General features: G+C 36.9%; 2 protein-coding genes across 3 annotated transcripts in view; one reads left to right on the forward strand and one right to left on the reverse strand.

Annotated features, from left to right (window-relative positions):
- The window catches only part of XPA (XPA, DNA damage recognition and repair factor), a 35,686-nt gene extending 24,604 nt beyond the window's left edge, over positions 1–11,082 (forward strand). Inside the window, exons 5-7 of the mRNA XM_082842529.1 lie at positions 728–845; positions 9,673–9,827; positions 10,990–11,082. Coding sequence (XP_082698655.1) covers positions 728–845; positions 9,673–9,821 — 267 coding nt within the window. The 3' untranslated portion in view covers positions 9,822–9,827; positions 10,990–11,082. The remainder of the gene's footprint in view (positions 1–727; positions 846–9,672; positions 9,828–10,989) is intronic.
- Positions 11,083–13,428: 2,346 nt separating this feature from the next.
- NCBP1 (nuclear cap binding protein subunit 1) overlaps positions 13,429–21,153 on the reverse strand; it is a 39,289-nt gene continuing 31,564 nt past the window's right edge. For both annotated transcript variants that reach the window (XM_082842527.1, XM_082842528.1), the window contains 6 exons: positions 20,029–20,122; positions 19,205–19,308; positions 17,167–17,281; positions 15,665–15,793; positions 14,965–15,078; positions 13,429–13,560 (listed from right to left, as the gene is read on the reverse strand). In XM_082842527.1, coding sequence (XP_082698653.1) covers positions 13,447–13,560; positions 14,965–15,078; positions 15,665–15,793; positions 17,167–17,281; positions 19,205–19,308; positions 20,029–20,122 — 670 coding nt within the window. In that variant the 3' untranslated portion in view covers positions 13,429–13,446. The remainder of the gene's footprint in view (positions 13,561–14,964; positions 15,079–15,664; positions 15,794–17,166; positions 17,282–19,204; positions 19,309–20,028; positions 20,123–21,153) is intronic.

A 21,153-nucleotide genomic window follows, 5' to 3' on the forward strand; every position in this document is an offset into this window, starting at 1 on the left:
TCATTCAGCTACCAAAGGTTTTAAAGAAAATTCATATTTTTAAGATCAGAAATTAGTCAAGTGGATGGAAATTGTTATTGATTCAGGAGAAGAGTAGTAGTGATTGATTTCCTGTGATGGGAGATTTCTGGAGATGACCTCATATTTAGATCTGCTATGGCTAATTGGTCAGCAGATTTTTTTTTGGTGATCCTGCCAAAACTCGATCAAACCCACTGAGTACATGTAGTTCTCTTGATTCACGTGAAAACAAAGCAGAGAAGTGATTGCAGTCAGAGGACAGCTTTTCTATTTACACAGGTACACCTAGTTTTATTGTGCTTTGCAAATACGTAATCTTATTCATCATACATTCACTGAGGGTTTCATAGGTTTATAGATAGAGATATTATTAGAGTTGTTTCTTTTTTTTTTTTTTTTTTTTTTGCGGTACGCGGGCCTCTCACCGTTGTGGCCTCTCACCGTTGCAGACCACAGGCTCCGGACGCGCAGACTCAGCGCGGAGCACGAACCCGTGTCCCCTGCATTGGCAGGCGGACTCTCAACCACTGTGCCACCAGGAAAGCCGTAGAGTTGTTTCTTATCAATATTTAAAAACTTTTAAATTTCAAATAAATACTTATAAAATTGCACTTAAGTTAGATCACTCTTTGGCACCTTTGGATTTAATAATTATAACTATTTTACAACAATGAATCACAACTAATTTATGGATTCTGTATTTCAGATTGTGAAGAGGTCTCTTGAAGTTTGGGGTAGTCAGGAAGCATTAGAAGAAGCAAAGGAAGTTCAACAGAAAAACCGAGAAAAAATGAAACAGAAGAAGTTTGATAAAAAAGTAAAAGGTAAGTGGCTACATTTATATCATGAAGGACTGTGCTCTACTGCTTTGCAAAGAGCCTTTAGCTAAATTCTTCCACTTTAAAGATACAATGTCACTGTTGGATTGGAAGTTTTTTTTTTCCATAAATTGAAGAACAAAAGACTTAAAGTTTGCCCTCAGTAAGTTGGTGTTTGAGACTCTCAGTCCAAACCTCACTGCAATTCTAAAAAAGCATGTAAGCCCTTGTCTTCAAGTGAGTCATGTTTTTGTATAGGAACGGCGGTAGGGTCAGGAATGTACCCCTGGTTAAGGGTTTGGCTTCAATGCAATCTTAAATGTGACCCACACGGTTATCAAAAGTGAAGTTTTCCACCAGCAAACCTCTCTAATTGCTTAAAATGAAAAAATAATGCCTAAGTCTCAGTGATCTAATTTAGCAGCTAGAAGGAACCTTCTAATGTCAGATAGTCTAATCACTTTTATATATGAATAAAACACCTGGGAAGGTAGAGTGACTTGTTACATAGGTGCTAGAGAGTTGGGACTGGAGCCAGGATTTCATGACCAAAAGTCTGCATTGGTACATTCATTCCTCTGTCCATACATCTGTCTATCCATGTGACTATCCATTCTTTTGTCCATCTATCTCTGTATTCATTTGTCCATGCATCCATCTATGTATGCATATGTGCAGAAGTCTGTCTGTCCGTCCATCTGTAATCAGTGTATCCAACAATTGCTAAGTGTCAGCTGTGTTCCAGGCTCTGTGCTAACACAAATGCTGGCGTCAACTTTTGTCAGAAGAGAAAGACTGATAAACTTAGTCATAATCGAGTGTGATAAGTACTGTGACAGTGATGAACATAGGGTGTTATAGGAGCACAAAGGGCACTTGTTGGCTGTATCACAGATTCCCTACAGAGAATCTTAAAAAGTAGGCATAAATGTTCTTCATACAGTAGAGTGCCAGTGTGGTGTCAAGTGTATATAGATAACATGTATTCTCTGTTTATACAGGGTTATAATATAATAAATTGATCCATTTAAAATGGGTATCGTAGCCATAATAAGTAATTTTGCTTATGTGTTTAGGATTTAGAAGAGGTTTTGGAGGGTGAATGAAGATAGTTCAGATGTCTTAAAAACAAAAGAGCAAAAAAAAAAAATTGAATGTAAGCCTACCTTGTTCCTTCTTATTGTGAGGGAATTCTTTCCCCCTTTTCAGTACAAGAGTAATTCATGTGTAGTGCAGAGAAGTTAGAAAACTATAAAGAACTTCTATCCCATAATTATACTACCCAGAGACAATCATCAGTAACAGTTTAATGTCTATTTTTCCAGTTCTTTTCTATGCATAGGCCCTTAAAACATTTTTATAAAAATGGAAGCACAGTTGGACATTTATGAAGTTTATCAAAACTTCTCTGTAAAAAAAAAAAAAAAAAACTTCTCTGTATTTCAGTTTCTTCAACTATAAAAATGATGATAATACCACCCACCTTATAAAAGTTTAGTAAGGAATCAGTGAGACATTACACGTAAGTTGCTTAGATGAGAACTAGGGCAGAGTGACATCCCATAGATCGTAGTATTACTATGGCATATTATGTACCTATTATAAGAATATGGCAGTTCTGCATGTGTTGCTGTACAAGGATACTCTTTAGAGAAAAGTTTTCTTTTTTTCCCCTGTAGATATTATATAATGAAGGCAGGTAAAAGATCCACTTATATATCCTTGGACTTGGGTGTAAATGTTCAAATATTTGTCAATGATTGCTTTATTCTTTAATTACAGGAAGGGAATAATAGTTGAGCATATTTCAGATTTCTAATTCAGCTTTCTTAATTTTGATTACAAATGAAAATTTTGATATATAAAATTGATCAACTTAACAGTAAGGAATAAAAATCAAAGTTTAATAAAAAAATTTATCAAAGACAGACAACCCCATGATAAACATCCTTATATACATCTTTATATAAATTATAGTTACTTAACATATCATTTCCTGAATCAGAGGGTAATAAGCACACACATATATATATATATATATATATGCCTTTGTAGAGAGGTTTCCTATAGCAAACTATGCCATGTAAGAGCCTTTCATTGAAGATTCATCCCCAGATTAGCCACTTCTGTACCACAGTCTTCCAGAATACCTGCAAGGGCCAGTTGAGAGGATTTGGAAAGACATCTTTTGAATTTGGTCCTTTCTTTAATCTCTTCCATGTTTTACCCCGACCCTTCTTCTCTTCCAACTTCAAGGAAAGCCTTGAGGGATCAGGTAACAGAAGGCACCTTAAGGGGTGTGAAAGAGGAGGGCACATTGATAGACTAATCACATACCAGCCTAGAGTTTTTGTCAGCCCCAGCTCCCTGAATCACCTCAGCTCTTCCCTTTCTGCTGCCTCCTCAAACCACTTTCCTGATGGTATTTTGCTGTAGATAATAATATATGGATAAAGGAATTAGAAACTTATACCTTCAAAGTGATGAAATATTTTAAAAAGAGGGTCTATCTTTAGTTTTATTAGATACTATAATATTTCTGTAGTTTGGTCAAGATGTCATCTAAAGGGGACTAAATTCTATAATTTGACTAACAATAACAGATAATGGCATCTGTTTAATTTTTTCATGCTTTTTTCTGTAACAATTCTATTAAGATAGTCATATCTATTTAAATATTAGCATGAATAGAACATTTCTTTTAAGATTTACACAGTTCACATGGGTATTTTTTTTAAAGAAGTATAAACTCAAACATAATTGGCTGTTTTTCTCGCTATGTTAAATTGCTGCTATTATCCACCAGATAAACTACTGTGGATTTTCCTCATCCTTGAAGAGTTTGAATTTGCCCTAAATTTTTTCTTGGACCTCTTAAGACTGGTTTCTTTAATTCAGTTTATTTCTTGTTTGGGTGAAGCATGTTTTTTTGAGGAAATTTTCCAAGTGGTTACAAGAATGGTTTATTTTCTAAGACCCTGTTACGAATCTAAGAATGTTTTTCTGTTTCTCTTGCATACGAAAACCTGAGTTCTCTCTCAGTTGTATAAACGTTACTCCATTGTCTTCTGGTCTTTAATGTGCAGAGGTCAGTGCCATGCCTTCTTTAATTATGGCTTCTTCTTGTTGATTTACTTTAGAGGTTGGTGGATATGTTCCTGTCCTCCTGACTAGGCCACAAAGGGCTGAGAGTGGAGTAGACACTGTAGAAATTAGAAACAAGGAGCTTACTATGCACTTTGCTCAGAAGGCTCAGAACAGAGAGGAATAAAAGCAAGTCTAAAAGTTTTTTTAGTTCAAAAGAAATTGGAACCTGGTTTCTCTTGGTCTTCTGATTTTGATCCACAAAGAAGCTGACACAAAGTTTACTTCTTTATGGAAAGGTAAGAGATTACATTTACCTGTTTTTAGAATATGATCTTCTACTTTATCAGTTTGAGAAAGAATTGATCTTACTAGAGAAGGAAATTATAGATAGTGTAAGGTGTATATATAAATTTAGACAAGGTGAAAGACAAAGAATTTCCTTGTCGGCAAGTTCAAATTGTTACAGATCTCTTAGATCCAAGAAGGCAGAAGTAGAAAGGATGGCATCACTGTGCTTAGTTTAACTAGATTTTAAAAAAGGCAGTGTGTGTTGGCCTGGATATTGGATGGGAACTTTGAATTGGTGCAAATACACAGAACATTTTGGGTTTGCGTGGCTCCTTTCCACAGATAAGGAAGCTGTAAGGCTTTTCTTTAAAGTTATACTCAGCTTTCTCTTAATACTGGTAGAGGTTAGCCTTCTAAAAACAAAGAACAATTAATCTTAATTGTTTGTTAGTATGCACTTTTTTCCCCAAAAGAGGTGGGTGAGAAAATCCCATTTGGAGGCTCCTTCTAAGTTTGTGATCATTTTACATTCTGGGCCTGTGGTTATATTTATGACTATTTTTGGGCTTCTCTCAGGGGAGTTTGAAGGACAGAGTTTCCTATCCTTAGTTTTGGAGGACAAAGTAAGATCAAAGCTTCATATGTTATTTCCTTGTGATTTTTTTTTCCCTCTCGTTACCAGTGGGCACCCTATGTCAAAACTTCCTGCCCTCCCATCAGGTATTTACAAGTATCTGGTCTCTCTCCACTAGTTCTTTTATAAGTTTACCTGGTAAACAGCATTGGGCTTCTTTGAATACAGGCTGCCTCTTTTGTAAAATTAAGATATTAAGCTGGATAAAATACAAGTTTTAGAGTGGTATAAAATACATTTTTCATTGAAACAAAGATTTAGGGGAAAACTTCTTTGGGTAAAAAATAGAAACAGTCCCTGAAGATAATCAGTAGCAAGACTGATGGTTATCACGAACAGTTCTATAACCTTCCCAGAGAAGTAGTCTACAGCTTTTTGTGTTGTGAAATCCTAGGCCAGTGGGGCCAGGAGGTTGGAACGCGGTAACCGCTGTCCTGTTCTCCAGCCTCGGTTAGGCTTTCAGGGCTGCTTGGTATGTCCCCGCTCCACTCCCAAGGTTTCCTTAGTTTTCCCAAGGCCTAGCAGACCTTTTCTCACTCTTCTAAAGTCTCTGATCTTTCCACCTTTTCTTCTCATTCTCAGCAGTAGGTAGTTGACCTCTACTTTCCAAAGTTTTAAGTTGCTTAAATGAAGTAATGTGAAAAACTTTCTGATCCTTATTTAAACAAATTTTTTATTTCACCAGATGTTGACATTTTGCCACATTTGCTTTTTTCTCTCTCATTCACACACACATATTTTGCTGAACCATTTAAGAGTTACTTGCAGACATTGTGATTCTTATTAATACTTAAGCATTTATCTACTATAAATAAGGACATGTTTCTGCTAACCAAAAAATAGTCACACTCAATAAACAACATTAATATAATGCTTTTACCTAGTATATAATCTATATTATTTGTCTTTCCCCAGTTGTTCCAATGTCCCTTTATAGCTTTTTAGTTGCTGGATCCGGGGGCCAATCAAAGGTGATGCATATCCATGGTCTCTTTGGTTTATTAGCAGTTTTCTCACGATTAGATTCTGATCGGTTACCTCAGGAGACACATGGTATCGCTTAGGTAAGGTAGTGTCTGCCAGATTTCTCCATTGTAAAGGTACCCTTTCCCCTTTGTAATTAATAAGAAATCCATGGGGTGACTGACACTATGTGAACATCTCATTCCTTAAGTTTCACTCAGTGGTTTTAGCACCCAGGTTGAATCTTGCCTGAGTCAGTTATTATTAGGGTGGATATAAATGGTGACTTTCTTTTTCTGTTATTTCTACAATTACTATTTGGCTTCTTTTGGAAAGAAGAGCTTTTTTTTAGTACTAGTTGGATTCATGGATTCTTATTCTCAAGTAACTGTTACAGTCTGTCCATTCCTGATTATTCATTTTGATGCCCAAATTTGGCCATTGGAAGGCCCTTCAATCTAGCTACTGTCTTTTAAAAATGTTTTTATTTGGAAATAATTTCAAACTTACATAAAATTGCAAGGATAAGAATGGTACAAGGGACACCCAGATTCTTCACCCAGATTTACCTATTAACAACTTTATGTCATTTGCATTCTCTCTACACATACGTTTATTTCTGAGCCATTTAAGAGTAGGTTGTGTACATTGCCACCCTTTTTTTACCCCTAAATACTACAGTGTATATTTCCTAAGAATAGGAATATTCTCTTACAGAAGTATACTACTGATATTTTTATCTAATCTGTCATCCATATTCCGTTAGTTGACCCAATCATGTCCTGTGTAGTTTTTTTATTCTAGTACAGAATCCAGTCTAGGATCAGGTATTGGCTTTAGGTACCAAGTCTTCCTAAACTACTTTATTCTGGAATATTTCCACAGCCTTTATCGTTTATGACACTGACATTTTTGAAGAAGTCTTTTCTCTTCCCCTGCCTACCTTTTTTGCAGTAATATGTTTTTCATTTGAGGTTTTTCTGATGTTTCCTGGTGGTTAGATTCGGGTTATTCATTTCAGGTTGGATAGAACATAAATGAAGTGACTTTTCTAGGGCATCACATCTGGAGGCATGTGATATCCATCGGCCCTCAATGGTGATGTTAATATTTATTTTTGATAAGCAAAAAAACCCCTGTAAGACCACGTAAATGTCCTGCTTCTCCTCAACACTTCACCCTAAATTTAACATTCATCCGTGGATGGTTCTTGCCTGAATCAGTATTTAGGATGATGGTTGCAAAAATTGTTTTCTACCTTCAGCGCTCACTCCACATTTAACCAGTTGGAAATCGACATTCTATAGCATCATTCCCCCATTTGCTTATTACTGGTATGGATTCATTAATTCCTATTCTTCTCAGTGGCTTTTGGTTCATTTCTGTCCTCAATTATTTTGGTGCTCAAGTTGTTTCAGATTTGGGCCCATAGGAGTATCTTCAGGCTAGGTCTTGTGTCCTTTTGACATGTCTTCATCAATCTTTGACCACTTCTTTCTAGCTTAAAACACGTGTATATCTAATACATAATTAAATCCTTGAGTTTACACTATACCAAGTTCTAATCCAAAATTTTAGGGTTTATTCTGGTTTTCTTCCTTTCCTTATTTGTAATTTCCTTCTTTGACAGTGAGAAACCTGATTTCCATTATCCGTTATAATATATAGTTATTTGATTGGTGCCCCTGAATGTACCTAATTCCCCTTCACTGTTGCTGCCTCCTCTCTAGGAGACCCTCCTTATCTATCTCGGGCTCCCCCCACCCCCATGCCCACTTGCTCCACCTCATGGCTTTTAAGACTAGATCGGTCGTGTGGGGAAAGAAGGGCAAGAAAATGACAGATATACCAGTTCTGTTTTGTTTTGTTTTAGTGCCTCCTAGCACAAGTTTTTCCAGGAATGTCTAGTAAATACTAAAGATGTGGCTTTATTGTCATTATAGATCTTGATAGATTAGCTGAAGGATGGGAAGAAAAGCCATAAAGTCAGTATAAAACCTTATGTTCAGTTGTGACAGTTATGGCTAGTAAGCTGGATTTTTGTTAAGTATTCTTTTAGTGTTAAGAAAATTTTCTTATCTCTCTTCCTAAGTTCACATAATGCACAAACTGGGCAGTTAGCTTAGCGACTGGGATGCAGTCAGATTTTGAGAGATTTTCCTCGTGGGGTAGTAAAGGGAAAGTGGCCAGGATACCTTCCATCAGAGCAAAGTTGAAAAGTAGGTATTGGAACTTGGACAGGAGACATCTTCCTGTCATTATCTGAAACCATGAGGCATCTGTGCAGTTCTGGTCAGCATATCATTTATTTTTTATTTTAAAAATATCCCAAGGTAGAAAAATAAAAGGATAAAGGGCATTCCAGATATGTTTAGAAAAACTAGGGTTCTTCAGAATATGAGAGGATATAGGAATAAAGGTTAGAGTTTGGATGAACATGATTTTCTCCCTAGTTTGGAAACTGTCTAGAGGTATATACACTGAAGCTTGAAAATGTCTCAGATAAAGTGCTTTTCATGTTGGAGGTGTATGAAAAGGCATCACAGCTTAGTGGTTAAGAACATGGCCTGAGCTAGACTGTGCCTCTGCCTGATCTTAGGCACAACTTATGTAACTTCTCTGAGCCTTAGTTTTCTCATCTGTAAAACTGGGTTGATAGTTGTACTTATTGCAAAGTGTTGTGAGGATTAAATGTTTATAAATAAAGTGCTTAGAACAGTGCCTGATACATAGCCCTATTTGCTTGCTTATCCTCATGGTACAAATAAAGGCTGAAAATACAAAGATTCAAGTATTATTTTGATAGTACTTATCATAGTAAAATGGATTAAACAAAATGTTGTGTGATTACTTGGTGTACTTTGATTTTTAAGGTTGAGATTATAGAAGATAATGATCATACCCTCCCTTAGGTAGTGCTGCTGTCAAAAGTGCAGGGCTTGATGGACCATTGGTCAGAATAGAAAAATGAAAACAACTCATGTTGCTTTTTATTCATTAAACTAGAAACTGAGATGTTATTAGCTTGTTAATTTCCGATTAACACAAAGCATTTGGTTTCTTCAGGTAACATGCAGTGTGAACTTTATAATGTCCTAATCGCTTTTCAGAGCATCCAACGTAACTTTTCTTTGTGAAAATGACATCTTAACGTGATGTAGCGAGAAAAGTTCTAAACATTGGAATAAATGACCTGGGTTCCCATGCTATCTTTGCTCAATTTCCTTACCTGCAAAGTAAAATGAAGTAAAATAACTCCATGGTTCTTTCCGGGTCTTAATAGTCAGTGATTCTTTTATTTATGTTGTACTTTGCATGATTACTAGCAATTTATGTCCTAAACTATTGCTCTCATTTTATAGGATAAATAATAATAGACATAAGGTCAGTTGCATGAGCAGCTTTTCTAACATCAGCCATGAACTAGTGGCGGAGTTCTTGGCTTTCTAGTTTTCTTGCAAGCAAAGTTTGACTTGCCTCTTAGAGAAGTAGCTCCTGACTTACAAGGAATTTAAAATGCTCTTTATCCTCAGTCATCCCAGCTGATTGCCCTTTCCTGCTGTGGCATCTTGTTTTCTGTAGCCAGCTGCTCGAACAAACCCTGTTCTTTCACTTGTCTTCTGAATCTAGTTTTTTGCGGTCCCTCTAGTCCATATACCTCAATTCTGAATCTCCTGTTTCACACTAACTCCAACAATCACATGAATGATTTCACAGGCCAAACCAGTGAGTGAGATAAGTAAGCTTGCCAAATCTGTATCAGCAGTTTTGATTTGTTATAAAATTAAGGTGTAAACCACATTTGGTTTAAACACACACAGCTGAAATAGCACCACTGAAAAACTGGCTTTTTTCTCTTAGAATTACGGCGAGCAGTAAGAAGCAGTCTATGGAAAAAGGAGACAGTTGCTCATCAACATGAGTATGGACCAGAAGAAAACCTAGAGGATGACGTGTACCGGAAGACTTGTACTGTGTGTGGCCATGAACTGACATACGAGAAAATGTGATTTTTAGTTAAGTGATATGTTTTATAGTGTGGAAATTTAGATTGGTCTTGTTCAAAATTCATCAAAACGTAAAGTCTTCATAGATGAATGAAACACTTGTATAAATAATGCTTAAATAATTATGTATGTTATGGCTTAAGAACAAGTTTCAGTTAAGGTCCAGCAGGTCTGGTTGTGGGCAAAATATTGGGTCTGTGACCATTTTTTCTACAATAGGGATGGGAGCTGAGTGATAGGTTCAAAAATGTTAGGTTAGAGCTAAAATTGAGAAGCAACCAGGACAAACCCTAGATTGGGGTAGGAGGAAGAGCTTTTAGTAGTAAAGGCAAAAACTGGCTGAACTGGATTCTTATCCCAAGAAACAGCAGGGATGGTGGTAGACCACTGCACCCCAGAGGCTGGGCCAAGTCTTCTAGACTACTACTGTCTGCAAGTCAGGGAGCAGGGAGCTATTGCTGGGACAAGTTTTCTGTACCCTTAGGGTTTACTACTATAGATCTTAATATTAGTTTCCAGATAGCCCTTTTCAAATCTGGATTAAAATGGAAAAACAGCTATATTGTTTGTTGATCAAAGGTAGTGATAAGTTTATCATAACTTGTTAACATTTACTGAGCATTTACCACCTGCCATGCAGACACTATGCTAAGTGCCTTACAGGTATTCTCATTTAATCCTGGGAGGGAAGACAGCTTGCTGTGCTTGTTTTAACACTTCTAAAGGAGGGGTAACCTACAACCTGACATCACCCCAGACATCTTGATCAAGTTTAGGTAGTGAAATATTCCTCTATCTTGTCAAAAGGATTACAAGGTAGTTATATCTAGTAAGAGCATTTGATCCTGAGTGCTTGATTACAGGGTCTATGCATTCTTTTCCTGATAAAAACAAATACAAGTTATGATAAACTAGATATTTTCAAGTTCTTTGACAGGACTTTTTATCCTACTGCTACAAGTAAATAGGAAGTTTTTGTACATTTTCATTTCTCTCTCTAGATCAGCTCTTGGAGATTATGCTTGAAGAAGGGCAAAAGTCAAAACAAGTCAAATCCAAAGACTTGAGACTATAATTACTGATTGTTCTCTATATAAGTATTCAATACAGAAATGTTTAATATATTTATCGAGTGTTGATTTTTTTTAATGTGTTATGCTGAATATTACAGCTCACTAAAAAGCGATTCCAAATGGGCGGCAAGAACTTCTTGGGGGAAAAAAAAACACCTTCCCAGCAAGTAACTAGGGGTTCAGGCTGCTGACAACAGCATTACTACTGGGAGACAAGAAGCCCTAAAACCACCACATGGACATAGTTTCAGATTCCACTTACTACCTGTGGACCTTGGGTAAGTTACTCCGTGGGCCTGTTTTTATCTATCAGATGGGTATAATAATGTTAGGACTCTCATGATGATTAAATACGGTGAATCTATAGCATCTGGCACGTAACAGCCAGTTGTTAATGAGCACATCATATCATCAGGACCAGTGTAGTTAACAGACTTGTCCAGTTGAGGTGGGCTTCTAGTCACTCTTCACCTTCATCAATTTAGGACAATCCTGGTATCCAGTTAACATTGACAGCCAGATCTGCTTTTGGTTGCCAAGTTCTGTCCTCATCTTTCATTTTCAGGTATAATTGTAGATTAGTAAGTTAATACAAATCATTGCTAAATATCATTGCTAAATACTTTCCAGAAAAAGCAAACAAACTTCATATGAACTGCTTTCTGAATAATTCCTGGGAGATTGAGAGTTAAGGAAAAGTATATGTTCACTTTGACAAAAGCATGTTAAATGGCATCAGCACAGTTTAATAGAATATTGATTTATTGCAAGGTACGACGTACAGTTACAGTGACATGCCATTCTTCTGTCTGTGTGAGCTTCATTAGTGGGGAGAGCAACTGTTGAATGTTTGCTCTTGTACCTTTATTTCTTCAAAACCCAGTCTCTGTTTCAGTTTTTTCATATACCTAGCTGCCAGACTGGGTCAGAGCAGGGTTACATCAGTGAGCAACTGTTAAAAGCAACCATTACACATGAAGAGAGGGTCCAAGAGAAAGGAGGTGAAAACCTAGAAATTCCTCTAGGATTTGGATCAAGTAAGTATAACTAGCCAAACTTTGCAATACATTATGAAACGATTACAAAGCAGTTTAGGATCAAAGTTAACCAAAGCCTTAAATGGTTATCCTTTAGCTTCTTGAGGATAGGAGCTTTTTCTAATTACGTAGTTTGTGGGAAGGAGGAACAGTGTAAACAAAAGAACATTTAGCAAAGAACCTGGGTTTTAGTTCCCTTTCTGCCAGTAACTTGCCATGCAGCCTTAATCCTGTGACTATTTGTTAAATGGTACGGTATTTAAAAATCCTAGGAATTTCCATTTATTGAGTAGACTATATTCTGTAGCCACTAAATGTTATGATAAACCAAAGAGACCCCATATATTAATATGGAAAATACCAATGCATCATAAACTTATGATGTACTAAGCTAAAAAAAAGATTGTACAAATGCACAAAGATACTTACAGTTGTGAGATTACTGGTAAATTTTTCTGAAGATTTAATGAAAAAAGTTTAAAAATGCTAGGATTTGGAATGTCAGATAATCCCTTGTGTGTTATTTAATTAACAGTGTACTTTTACCATCTTAATTAAGCCTCAACACCATATAGGAAACAGGCTCTGGAATTAGTAATTACTTGGCCCACCCAGACTCCATAGAAATAAAATCCAAACCTACATCTAATGCCAAGTATAGTTTTAGCCAATCTAGCTACTTCTAAATCCCACTTTAGCATGTAATTCACTGTATGACCTGACAGATGTCTCAGATTTGAGGAAATGACCAGATGTTCTAAGATGATGATAGTTCAAAACTTATCTGCACATTGGAATTACCCGGGAGCTTTAAGAACTACCAATGTCTGTGTTCCACCCCCAGAGAGTGTGGTTTAATTAAAAAAAAAAAAAAAAAACTTTAGAAGAGCCCCAGGTGATTTATGTTCAGATGAATTTGGGAACTTCTACTCTAGTAACATCTTTTAATAACAGTAGTGTCTTAAAATGCTACAGTAATGAAAAATACTTTGAAGAGAAAATTTCAGATGGAGGTAAGAAACCTCACTTTTAGTAAGAAACCACTAATTTTAAAGTAGACTGAGATGATATAAATCATGAAATACCAAGGTTTAAAAAACATATTTTCAGTTTTATTTCAGCCATGTTAGGTTACCCATGAGCTGTGAAAAGCTATGCTACTTGATAATAAACCCATCAGTTCTATATACTACTTTGTAAGCTTGACCTCTAGTGTTGCACATACCTCACATCAGTTATCTTTTGTGCCTTAAGGAGAAAAAATATCAGAGAAAAGTTGTATCTGTCACATATATAATACATCCATCCTATGGTCATTGTCACATTATTGTCATTAGGGAATATCTGCTTTTTAGGGGGCAGTTAAAGGTAATCAATACCATATTCTTCACTGTCCTGTCCTCCCCCTCTGCTTCAAGAAAGGATGCTACAAGAAAGCAAGCATTCAAACCATCAAAAATAAGACATTATTTTGAGATCTTAAAAAAATCTTGACAGGAGGGGGAAAAAAAATGACCCTTAGGCCTGCAGGGCACAGAACTGCTGGAACACAGCCAGGATATGAGGGTCTAATTCAGCAGTGAAGAGCAGGTTCTCCAGGGTCACCATGTACTGCTGGATTATTTGGTGATGCTGTGGACACAGAAAAGGGGATAAGTGTTTAGGTCAGGAGAAAACGCACATAAGCAATCTTGCAGAACATTTTCCTCAGAGGCCCATCCACACTGGAATGATGGGAAAGAACAGGAAAAAAAAAAGTGGTTTTGCTGGTAGGAATAATAGGCCCCTGAAAAGCCTCAACATTAAGAAAATGTAGGAGTAAACGAGTTCCAAAACAAAACAAAACGATGTTCAATAATTTAAAAAATCCATTTCTGGCCTGCTTCTGTGTAAATGCAATTTACTTCAAGGCAGTGGCAGCAGCACTTGCTACTATTCTAGATGAGGTTCAGATGCGTCTCTTCCCTAATCAGGACAAAATACAGTATGACTTTTTAAAAGCTGTCAGGACAGGGACTGATCTAGGAAGATTTAAAAAAAAAAAGGGGGTGTTGAGGGGGAGGTGGTATACATTACAAATAAGAATAGCACTGTTACTAAGTAACCATGGTTTTAACCATGGTCCCTGAAACATAAAAATTTGGAATCATTTCCTTTTTTTGGTTAGGGCTTTAATGTATCTCTTTGCAAAAGAAAAAAATATTAAGAGCATTAGCCAGTGATATTAGCCAGTGATCTGTGAAGTATTCCACAAAATAGGAAAACCTCATTTTTTTTAATTAATCTTTTAAAAATAAAGAGGTCATCTGTCTTACTGAAAATCAGTGACTTGTTGAGCCTAACTGGGAAAAAAAATGTCAGAAAATAGTTTCTTCTATGTGTACAAATATAAACTTTAATATACTCAGATTCCTATAGGACTAACTAGGGGCTGTTAAAGCTTTTTAATTTGACAGTAACTAAAAAATCTAGAATAAATTTTTGTTTGGAGCCTTAAAGCACTCCCCCCCCCCCTTTTTATGCCTTCTGCTTTAATCACTCTTTTCTAGAACAAACAAATGAGGATTTGGGGTGTTAGTATCTGAAGATACAAAGGATTAGTTTCACTCTCTTATAGATCTTTTTTCTTTTCTTTTTTTTTCCTTACAGATCTTTAAATCTAGCAGAGAATAGGTGTTGCATTTTGCTTTCTATAAGGACCTCAGAGAACTTAAATAGTGCCTCCAGAAACAAGGTTATCAATCTGCACATTGAATTTACAGAGATTCTTAAAATCTGATTACTCTTCCCTTAGCATTTTTTTCTCTATATGTTGTATTACAGCTAGGCTCTCCAAAGAGAATGGCAATTAGGAGTCTGAATGATACAGAGCCAATTTAAGCCTAAATATTGTGATGAGCAGCAGTAGGAACAAATGGACACTAAGGGGCTTACAGGTACTACATAACCTCCTGACAGATTTGATGACTTTTTGAAATGGAAAATCCCTGTGGCTGGGAATAATGATGTTTATTATATAATCAGTTTTCCACAAACCTGTAGGAAGATCTGCTGGAGCCTCTCTATACAGTTCTTATACCACGGTGTTAATACACTGGTCCCGTCAGTTTCACATCGTACCAAGTGCTCAGTCAAGATCATGATAAAACGCTGGAAATGGGGTACAAAGTTCCAGAGGTGTCAGAAAAAATTCTTATACTTCGGAAACAATCAAATTTTTGACCAAGAGACCTCAAAGGTATTGCTTGTTTCACCCTTTGTGGTGTGTATTCATAACTTTCATAATTCAATAAATACTGTCAGTGTAGAAAAGCAGTGATAATGAGTTAGTACATCGTTTTCGGCAATACCCGAAGACCTTTAATGTCTAGATTAACTTATGCTAGTAATTTTTCTTAGAACCTGTTCTAAGGACATAATCAGAAATGTTAACAGGAGTGTATACACAAAAATCTTCAGGAAGGAAAACAATCAATAAATAGATCAACAATTGGGAATAATTAAATATGAAAGAGGTATTTAACAGTAGTATCCATTTTTTTTAAAGCAAGGAGAAATGCTCATGCAAGAATGCTCATTAAGTAAATAACAGAATTACTTTTATTTTTCCCTTAGAAACTTTTATATATTTAAGATCTTATAAATGAATATGTATTACTTCTGTGATAAAAACATTTTTTAAAACTAAAGAAATGTACTGTTTCTTTGAACATATCAGTGTCCCAAGCCAAGATACCTGAAATATGACAAGGAAGAGATTCTTTTGTTCACTCTGAGCAGATTCCACTTTCTCCTGCAGTCTTTCTATTTGTTCCTCAAGAGCCCCATCTTTCCTGTCACTGCTTCTGTCATCATCATCACTTCGCTACCGAATGCAAAGGAACAAAGGGAAAACACCATTTAGGATTGCAGTGTATTAAATCACATCAAGCAAATCTAAGGATTTTTATTATGTCTGGTCAAATGCTATTTGAAGACTTGTATTCTATAGTAAAAGTACTCCAGTGTCCCAAACATACAGGCAAAATGTCCCAAGTCCTATGAGTACCTCTTATCTAGGCCAGGGAAATTCAGTGGCACTTGGGCAATCGTGGTAGATTTGCTATAAAGCAGAAGTAAGTTATGCCTTTTATTAAGACAGCCCACTCAAGGAGGAAATACGCGTCACATTTTTCTCCATTCAAAATGAAAACAGCTTTGAGCTCCAAGGAAAATATACAGCTGATTTTTGTTATTCACCATAGTCTGTTTTATGAAATTGCTGGGAATCCTGAGTTTGTGAACACTGAACTGCTGCTCCTAGGGGAAATACAGGGTTAGGGTCTTGGGAGCCTCTCATCACAACACTTTCATCACCGTAGATCTGCGCTGCCCTCACAATAGCCACCAGCCACGCATGACACCTGAGCACTTGAAATGTGGTGTGACTGAAGAACTGACTTTTAAATTGTATTCAGATTTAATTAGCTTATAACTAGTTACATGTGGCTGGTGGTCACCATATTGGACACCACATATCTAGAGACCAGAGTGGTGTGAAGTCAAGTCTCTGGAGTTTGTACATGTATAAAATGGGGATGATACCATTTACCTTACAGTATTTTAGATCTGTGTGTTTACATACACTCAGGTATATATGAATGTCTAGATGGAGACTAGCACTCGAACCTGCTCTAGTTCATATAAATCATTAAACTTGCTTCTACCCTCTACTCTGATAAATGTGCATAACTGGAAAATTCTGTCATGAACAATACCAGCACTGTTTGCTAAATCACAGGATACAGCCAACTCACTGTTTCTGCCAAATAGCTAAAATACTTAACTTCTTATTAATATGAGAAGTATCTTACAGGCCTGGGAGTGCCCCCCCCCACTACCCCCAACCTTACCGGGGGAGTGGTGAACACAGACAATCTTCTCCCTCTTCCCCTCTTGCATCAGAAACTCTTATAGAAACACAAGTGTCCTCCTTCCTTCTCCTCCCTTTTTGGGAAGGCAAACATGAAACTGATCCAGAGATGGTGAACTATGGAGAAGTGAGGTTTGTGGCTTCCTAAACAGGTTCACCGTGCAGAACGAGAGAACAGCAGACCCCAGGTCCGTCCCTTCCTCCACTTCTACAAACAGCTCTGCATGATTTGGTCTCGAAAAAATAAGTTCCCATCAAGGTAATGAATATTCGCAAAAGTTTCTGGTATATTTTCTTTGACCATTTACAATCAACACAAGACTTACCCGTTTATGTTGCCTTGCGAGTTTTTCTTTAGCCTCTTCTAGCTCCTTCTGGATCTTAAGAACGTGTTTGTTCATCTTACGAATTGTGGAGTGCAAGATTTCCCAAACAAACAATCTTAAAGTAATAAGGCATTTGATTACTATATGTTAAACTCTACTCATAGAAAATAAGACCTCTCAACTTTTATAACCTACTCATTCTTGAGGTTTTATATAGCCTTCTGTTTTTTTTTTTTTTTTTTTTTTTTTTGGTGGTACGCGGGCCTCTCACTGTTGTGGCCTCTCCCTGTTGCGGAGCACAGGCTCAGCGGCCATGGCTCATGGGCCCAGCCGCTCCACGGCATGTGGGATCTTCCCGGACCGGGGCACGAACCCGTGTCCCCTGCATCGGCAGCGCCACCACTGCGCCACCAGGGAAGCCCTAGCCTTCTGTTCTTTAGGCAGACAGAATAAGGCATATCTCTCCAGCAACATTATGATTTTTCTTGTATTGTCAACTGTGCAAACATCTAGCTCCACCCATTACTCAGGTGAGCTTCATATTGGGTCCTTGTCATTTTTCTTATTTCCATCCCCTACTAGACACACATAGAAGGTATGTGTATATATTCAATGAAATGGCAAACCAGAAAAAACAGGTTAGGAACAAAAATACATTTTCTCTCTTCTAAATGTAAACACTAAGTATTTCAGCTTGAAATGGAAACAATCTGAGGCTCATTTGCATGGTTTATACTGTTGATATTTAACTAGCACAAACTCAGCCAATTCTCTTGACACATTTAAGAATCTCATTAGTTGATAATAGCTATCGACTGCTAGGCTTTTAAGAATGAGATATTTATGTCAACTACTTGCTCAAATACCAGGATCACCTATAAGTGCTTTAAATGTTTGTTGCATAAATATGCATGTGCTTTTTAAGTAGCTTCTTAACTGCTTGTATGTCCATACATTTGGTCTCCTAACCCCAGGATATACAGCACAGAAGAGTACTTCTTTCTACAGATTTTGATCTGGACAATGACAGTTGAAGTGGAAGATAATAAACCAATCATTTCATAAAACTCAAGGTCTAGAATGTTAGCAGATAGGATAAAAGAGCACAGTACTTTAACTCTGGAAGGGGTGGTCAGGGAAGGCTTTGCAGAGTTAGAGTTGCAGATGTAAATCATTCAGGATAATGGCTAACACCTACTTGAGTTGTCAGTTTTCTGAGATTTTGCAAATCTGAGAATGGTCTGACATTGCCTTCATTTGTGAGTACCTACTTGGCTGGTATGATAATCTCAGACCACATTCTTTCACCCTAAGGATTCAGTTTATCTCAGACTAGTGTCCTCTGCCAATAACATACAATGAAGAGGATAAAGGTTGTGATGGATATTTATGTCTTTGCAAGTAATTTTCCTTTGTTTCCTGTTTTGTGTCAGCTCTTGCTGTCCCAGTCCTGATCAGTTATAAAGCCTATGGACTCAACATCATGTATAAGAACCAAACTTAATGAAAAGCCTCTTTCCTTTAGGAGGAATGAGTCTAGAATGAATCTTCTGTGTATTAAATCAAGGACTTTTATGACAGGTGAGACCTCCCTTCCCCAGAGGCATTCAGGTGCCCACCAGGCTTTCCTCAGTCCCTCCATGATGTGTAATCTATGACGGACTGTGATTTCTACCAGTTCCGGGGGTGCATTTCAGGTCCCCAGTGGAGCTGGAACTCCTGCCCATGTCCCATTGTCTAGTTGAGACCCTGCCATACAGCCTGATCTTCCCTCCCAATAGTCTGGATCATTTATAAGCATTTCTCCTTGATTGGCTGAGTCCTAATTCAACTTACGTACATCCCTAAGAGACACTGCAGCCGGACTGGCTGTGTGGATTTCCATTGTGCAAGAATCTTTGCCAAGTCCAATCCTACCAGATTGGGCCATTATATTAATATCAACCTGGTTTGGACCAGAATTTGGAGCTCATGTATAAGGGACCACATATAAACTAATTCTTAGAGAACAGGAACTTTGTAAAATAATCCGTATTACCTAGTAAAGTCACGAGATAGTTCTGAAGAGAAGATCCAATTTGCTACTGCAGCACAGTCAACAATCTGTGTACGAATCATCTTATCTACTAGTACAGCAATCATCTACAATCAGAGAAAATGAATTATTAGGGTAAATCACACTTATATGTAGGCCACGATAATCCCCCTGCTGCAAAACTGAAGTTCATTTTCAGTGGCTATGGAACTGAACAATTTAACCATTAGGTCTTAAGATTTATTTTGCCTTCTGCTTGGCTCTGGTACTTATTGTAAGAATACAAGAACACAAAGATTGAGCAAAAAGAAAAACTCTGAATATTAACACTTAACAATGTTTCTTTAAATTTTAGATGATATATACAAAATATATAATTTCCATCGAATCTTAAAATTTAGAAATACAAGGTAGTTTTATCACAAAAGTCTTAATATAACTCTGAAATTTATTTTAATGCCTCTTTATAATACATGGTATGATAATAGTGTATCGAGATTTGACAAATCTGGAGCTTGTTTTTTAGAAACTGGCTAGACTAGATTATTCTTTCCTACCCAACTGGAGAACCTTCCAAGAAATAAGCATTCTTATTAAGTACTTAAAATGAGCTGAGATATTACAATACCAAACCAAATCATAACAATTGCTCTTTAAAGAATAACTCAAACATCATTACTTTTTCATAGCACTAAAATTACAGATTTAAAAACTGTTCTATAGGCAAGAGTCAAATTTCATGTTCTGCAAACTAAAACGATGGTATTAACTGCCTTATTTTTATACCTGTACAATCAGCACCTCAATATGTCTTAAATAGTTTTTACCTGTGGATGGTTCCGCCAGACCTCAAACATGACTCTTAGAACATGTAATTTTCCTTCATCACTTTCAGCTAGGGTTTTGAAGACTTCATGAAACCTTTTGACAGTGGGGGGAAAAACACCACATACAAACTTATTAAACATTTTAATATTTTCAAAGCCTTTACAGTGCTACTCAGTTTACAGCGCAATATATAAATGCAAAATAACCAAACGTTAACCATTAAGGATATAAAAGGTATGATTAGGATTTCAGTTTGTATGGAATTTGTCATAAAATCTTAGGAAAATTATACTATCATTAGCCTAGGACTATAGTTTACTGTGTATCTAAGAATAGATGAGGGCTAAGGAACTAACACAGGTGCAGTATTCTGACTGTGCCTTCTGTGAGAATCCTGCAAGTCATATACAGACTTGGAAGTTGAGATGGGGTGAGGAGTCTAGTTTCTCTGCTCAACTGAAGGAATATCTGTATGTTCTTTCTTCATTTGGAACTGTAGGACGAGTTAGAAAGTTCTGTCTTTAGATGCCAACCTTTGGGTGGCTCCTAAAAATGTAGCTGGCTCTCAATTCTGCTAACCTTTTTTTAGGAAGATGCTTAGAAAAGGTGGCAACTTTTTTTTTTAAATAAATAAATTTATTTATTTATTTATTGATGTATAGATGGATGGATGGCTGTGTTGCTGTGTGTGTGCTTTCTCTAGTTGTAGCGAGTGGGCTTCTCATTGTGGTGGCTTCTCTTGTTGTGGAACATGGGCTCTAGGCATGTGGGCTCAGTAGCTGTGGCTTGCAGGCTCAGTAGTTGTGGCACATGGGCTTAGTTGCTCTGTGGCATGTGGGATCTTCCCAGACCAGGGATCGAACCTGCATCTCCTGCATTGGTAGGTGGATTCTTAACCACTGTGCCATCAGGGAAGTCCCAAGGTGGCAACTTCTTGACTGTATATATGACTGTCCTATGGACTCAGGTTTTTCACTTGTTTCTCTAAAGGTTTATATGAAAAAGTGTACATTCTATTGAATATATATACATGCAAACTGTGCTAACAGACTGACAGGAGCCATAGGATGGGGATTTTAGCTACCACAAACCAAAACCCATTGTATCAAATTATATGATAATAC

This window comes from Leucopleurus acutus (genome assembly GCF_964270905.1).
Source record: "Leucopleurus acutus genome assembly, chromosome: 7".
Classification (NCBI taxonomy): domain Eukaryota; kingdom Metazoa; phylum Chordata; class Mammalia; order Artiodactyla; family Delphinidae; genus Leucopleurus; species Leucopleurus acutus.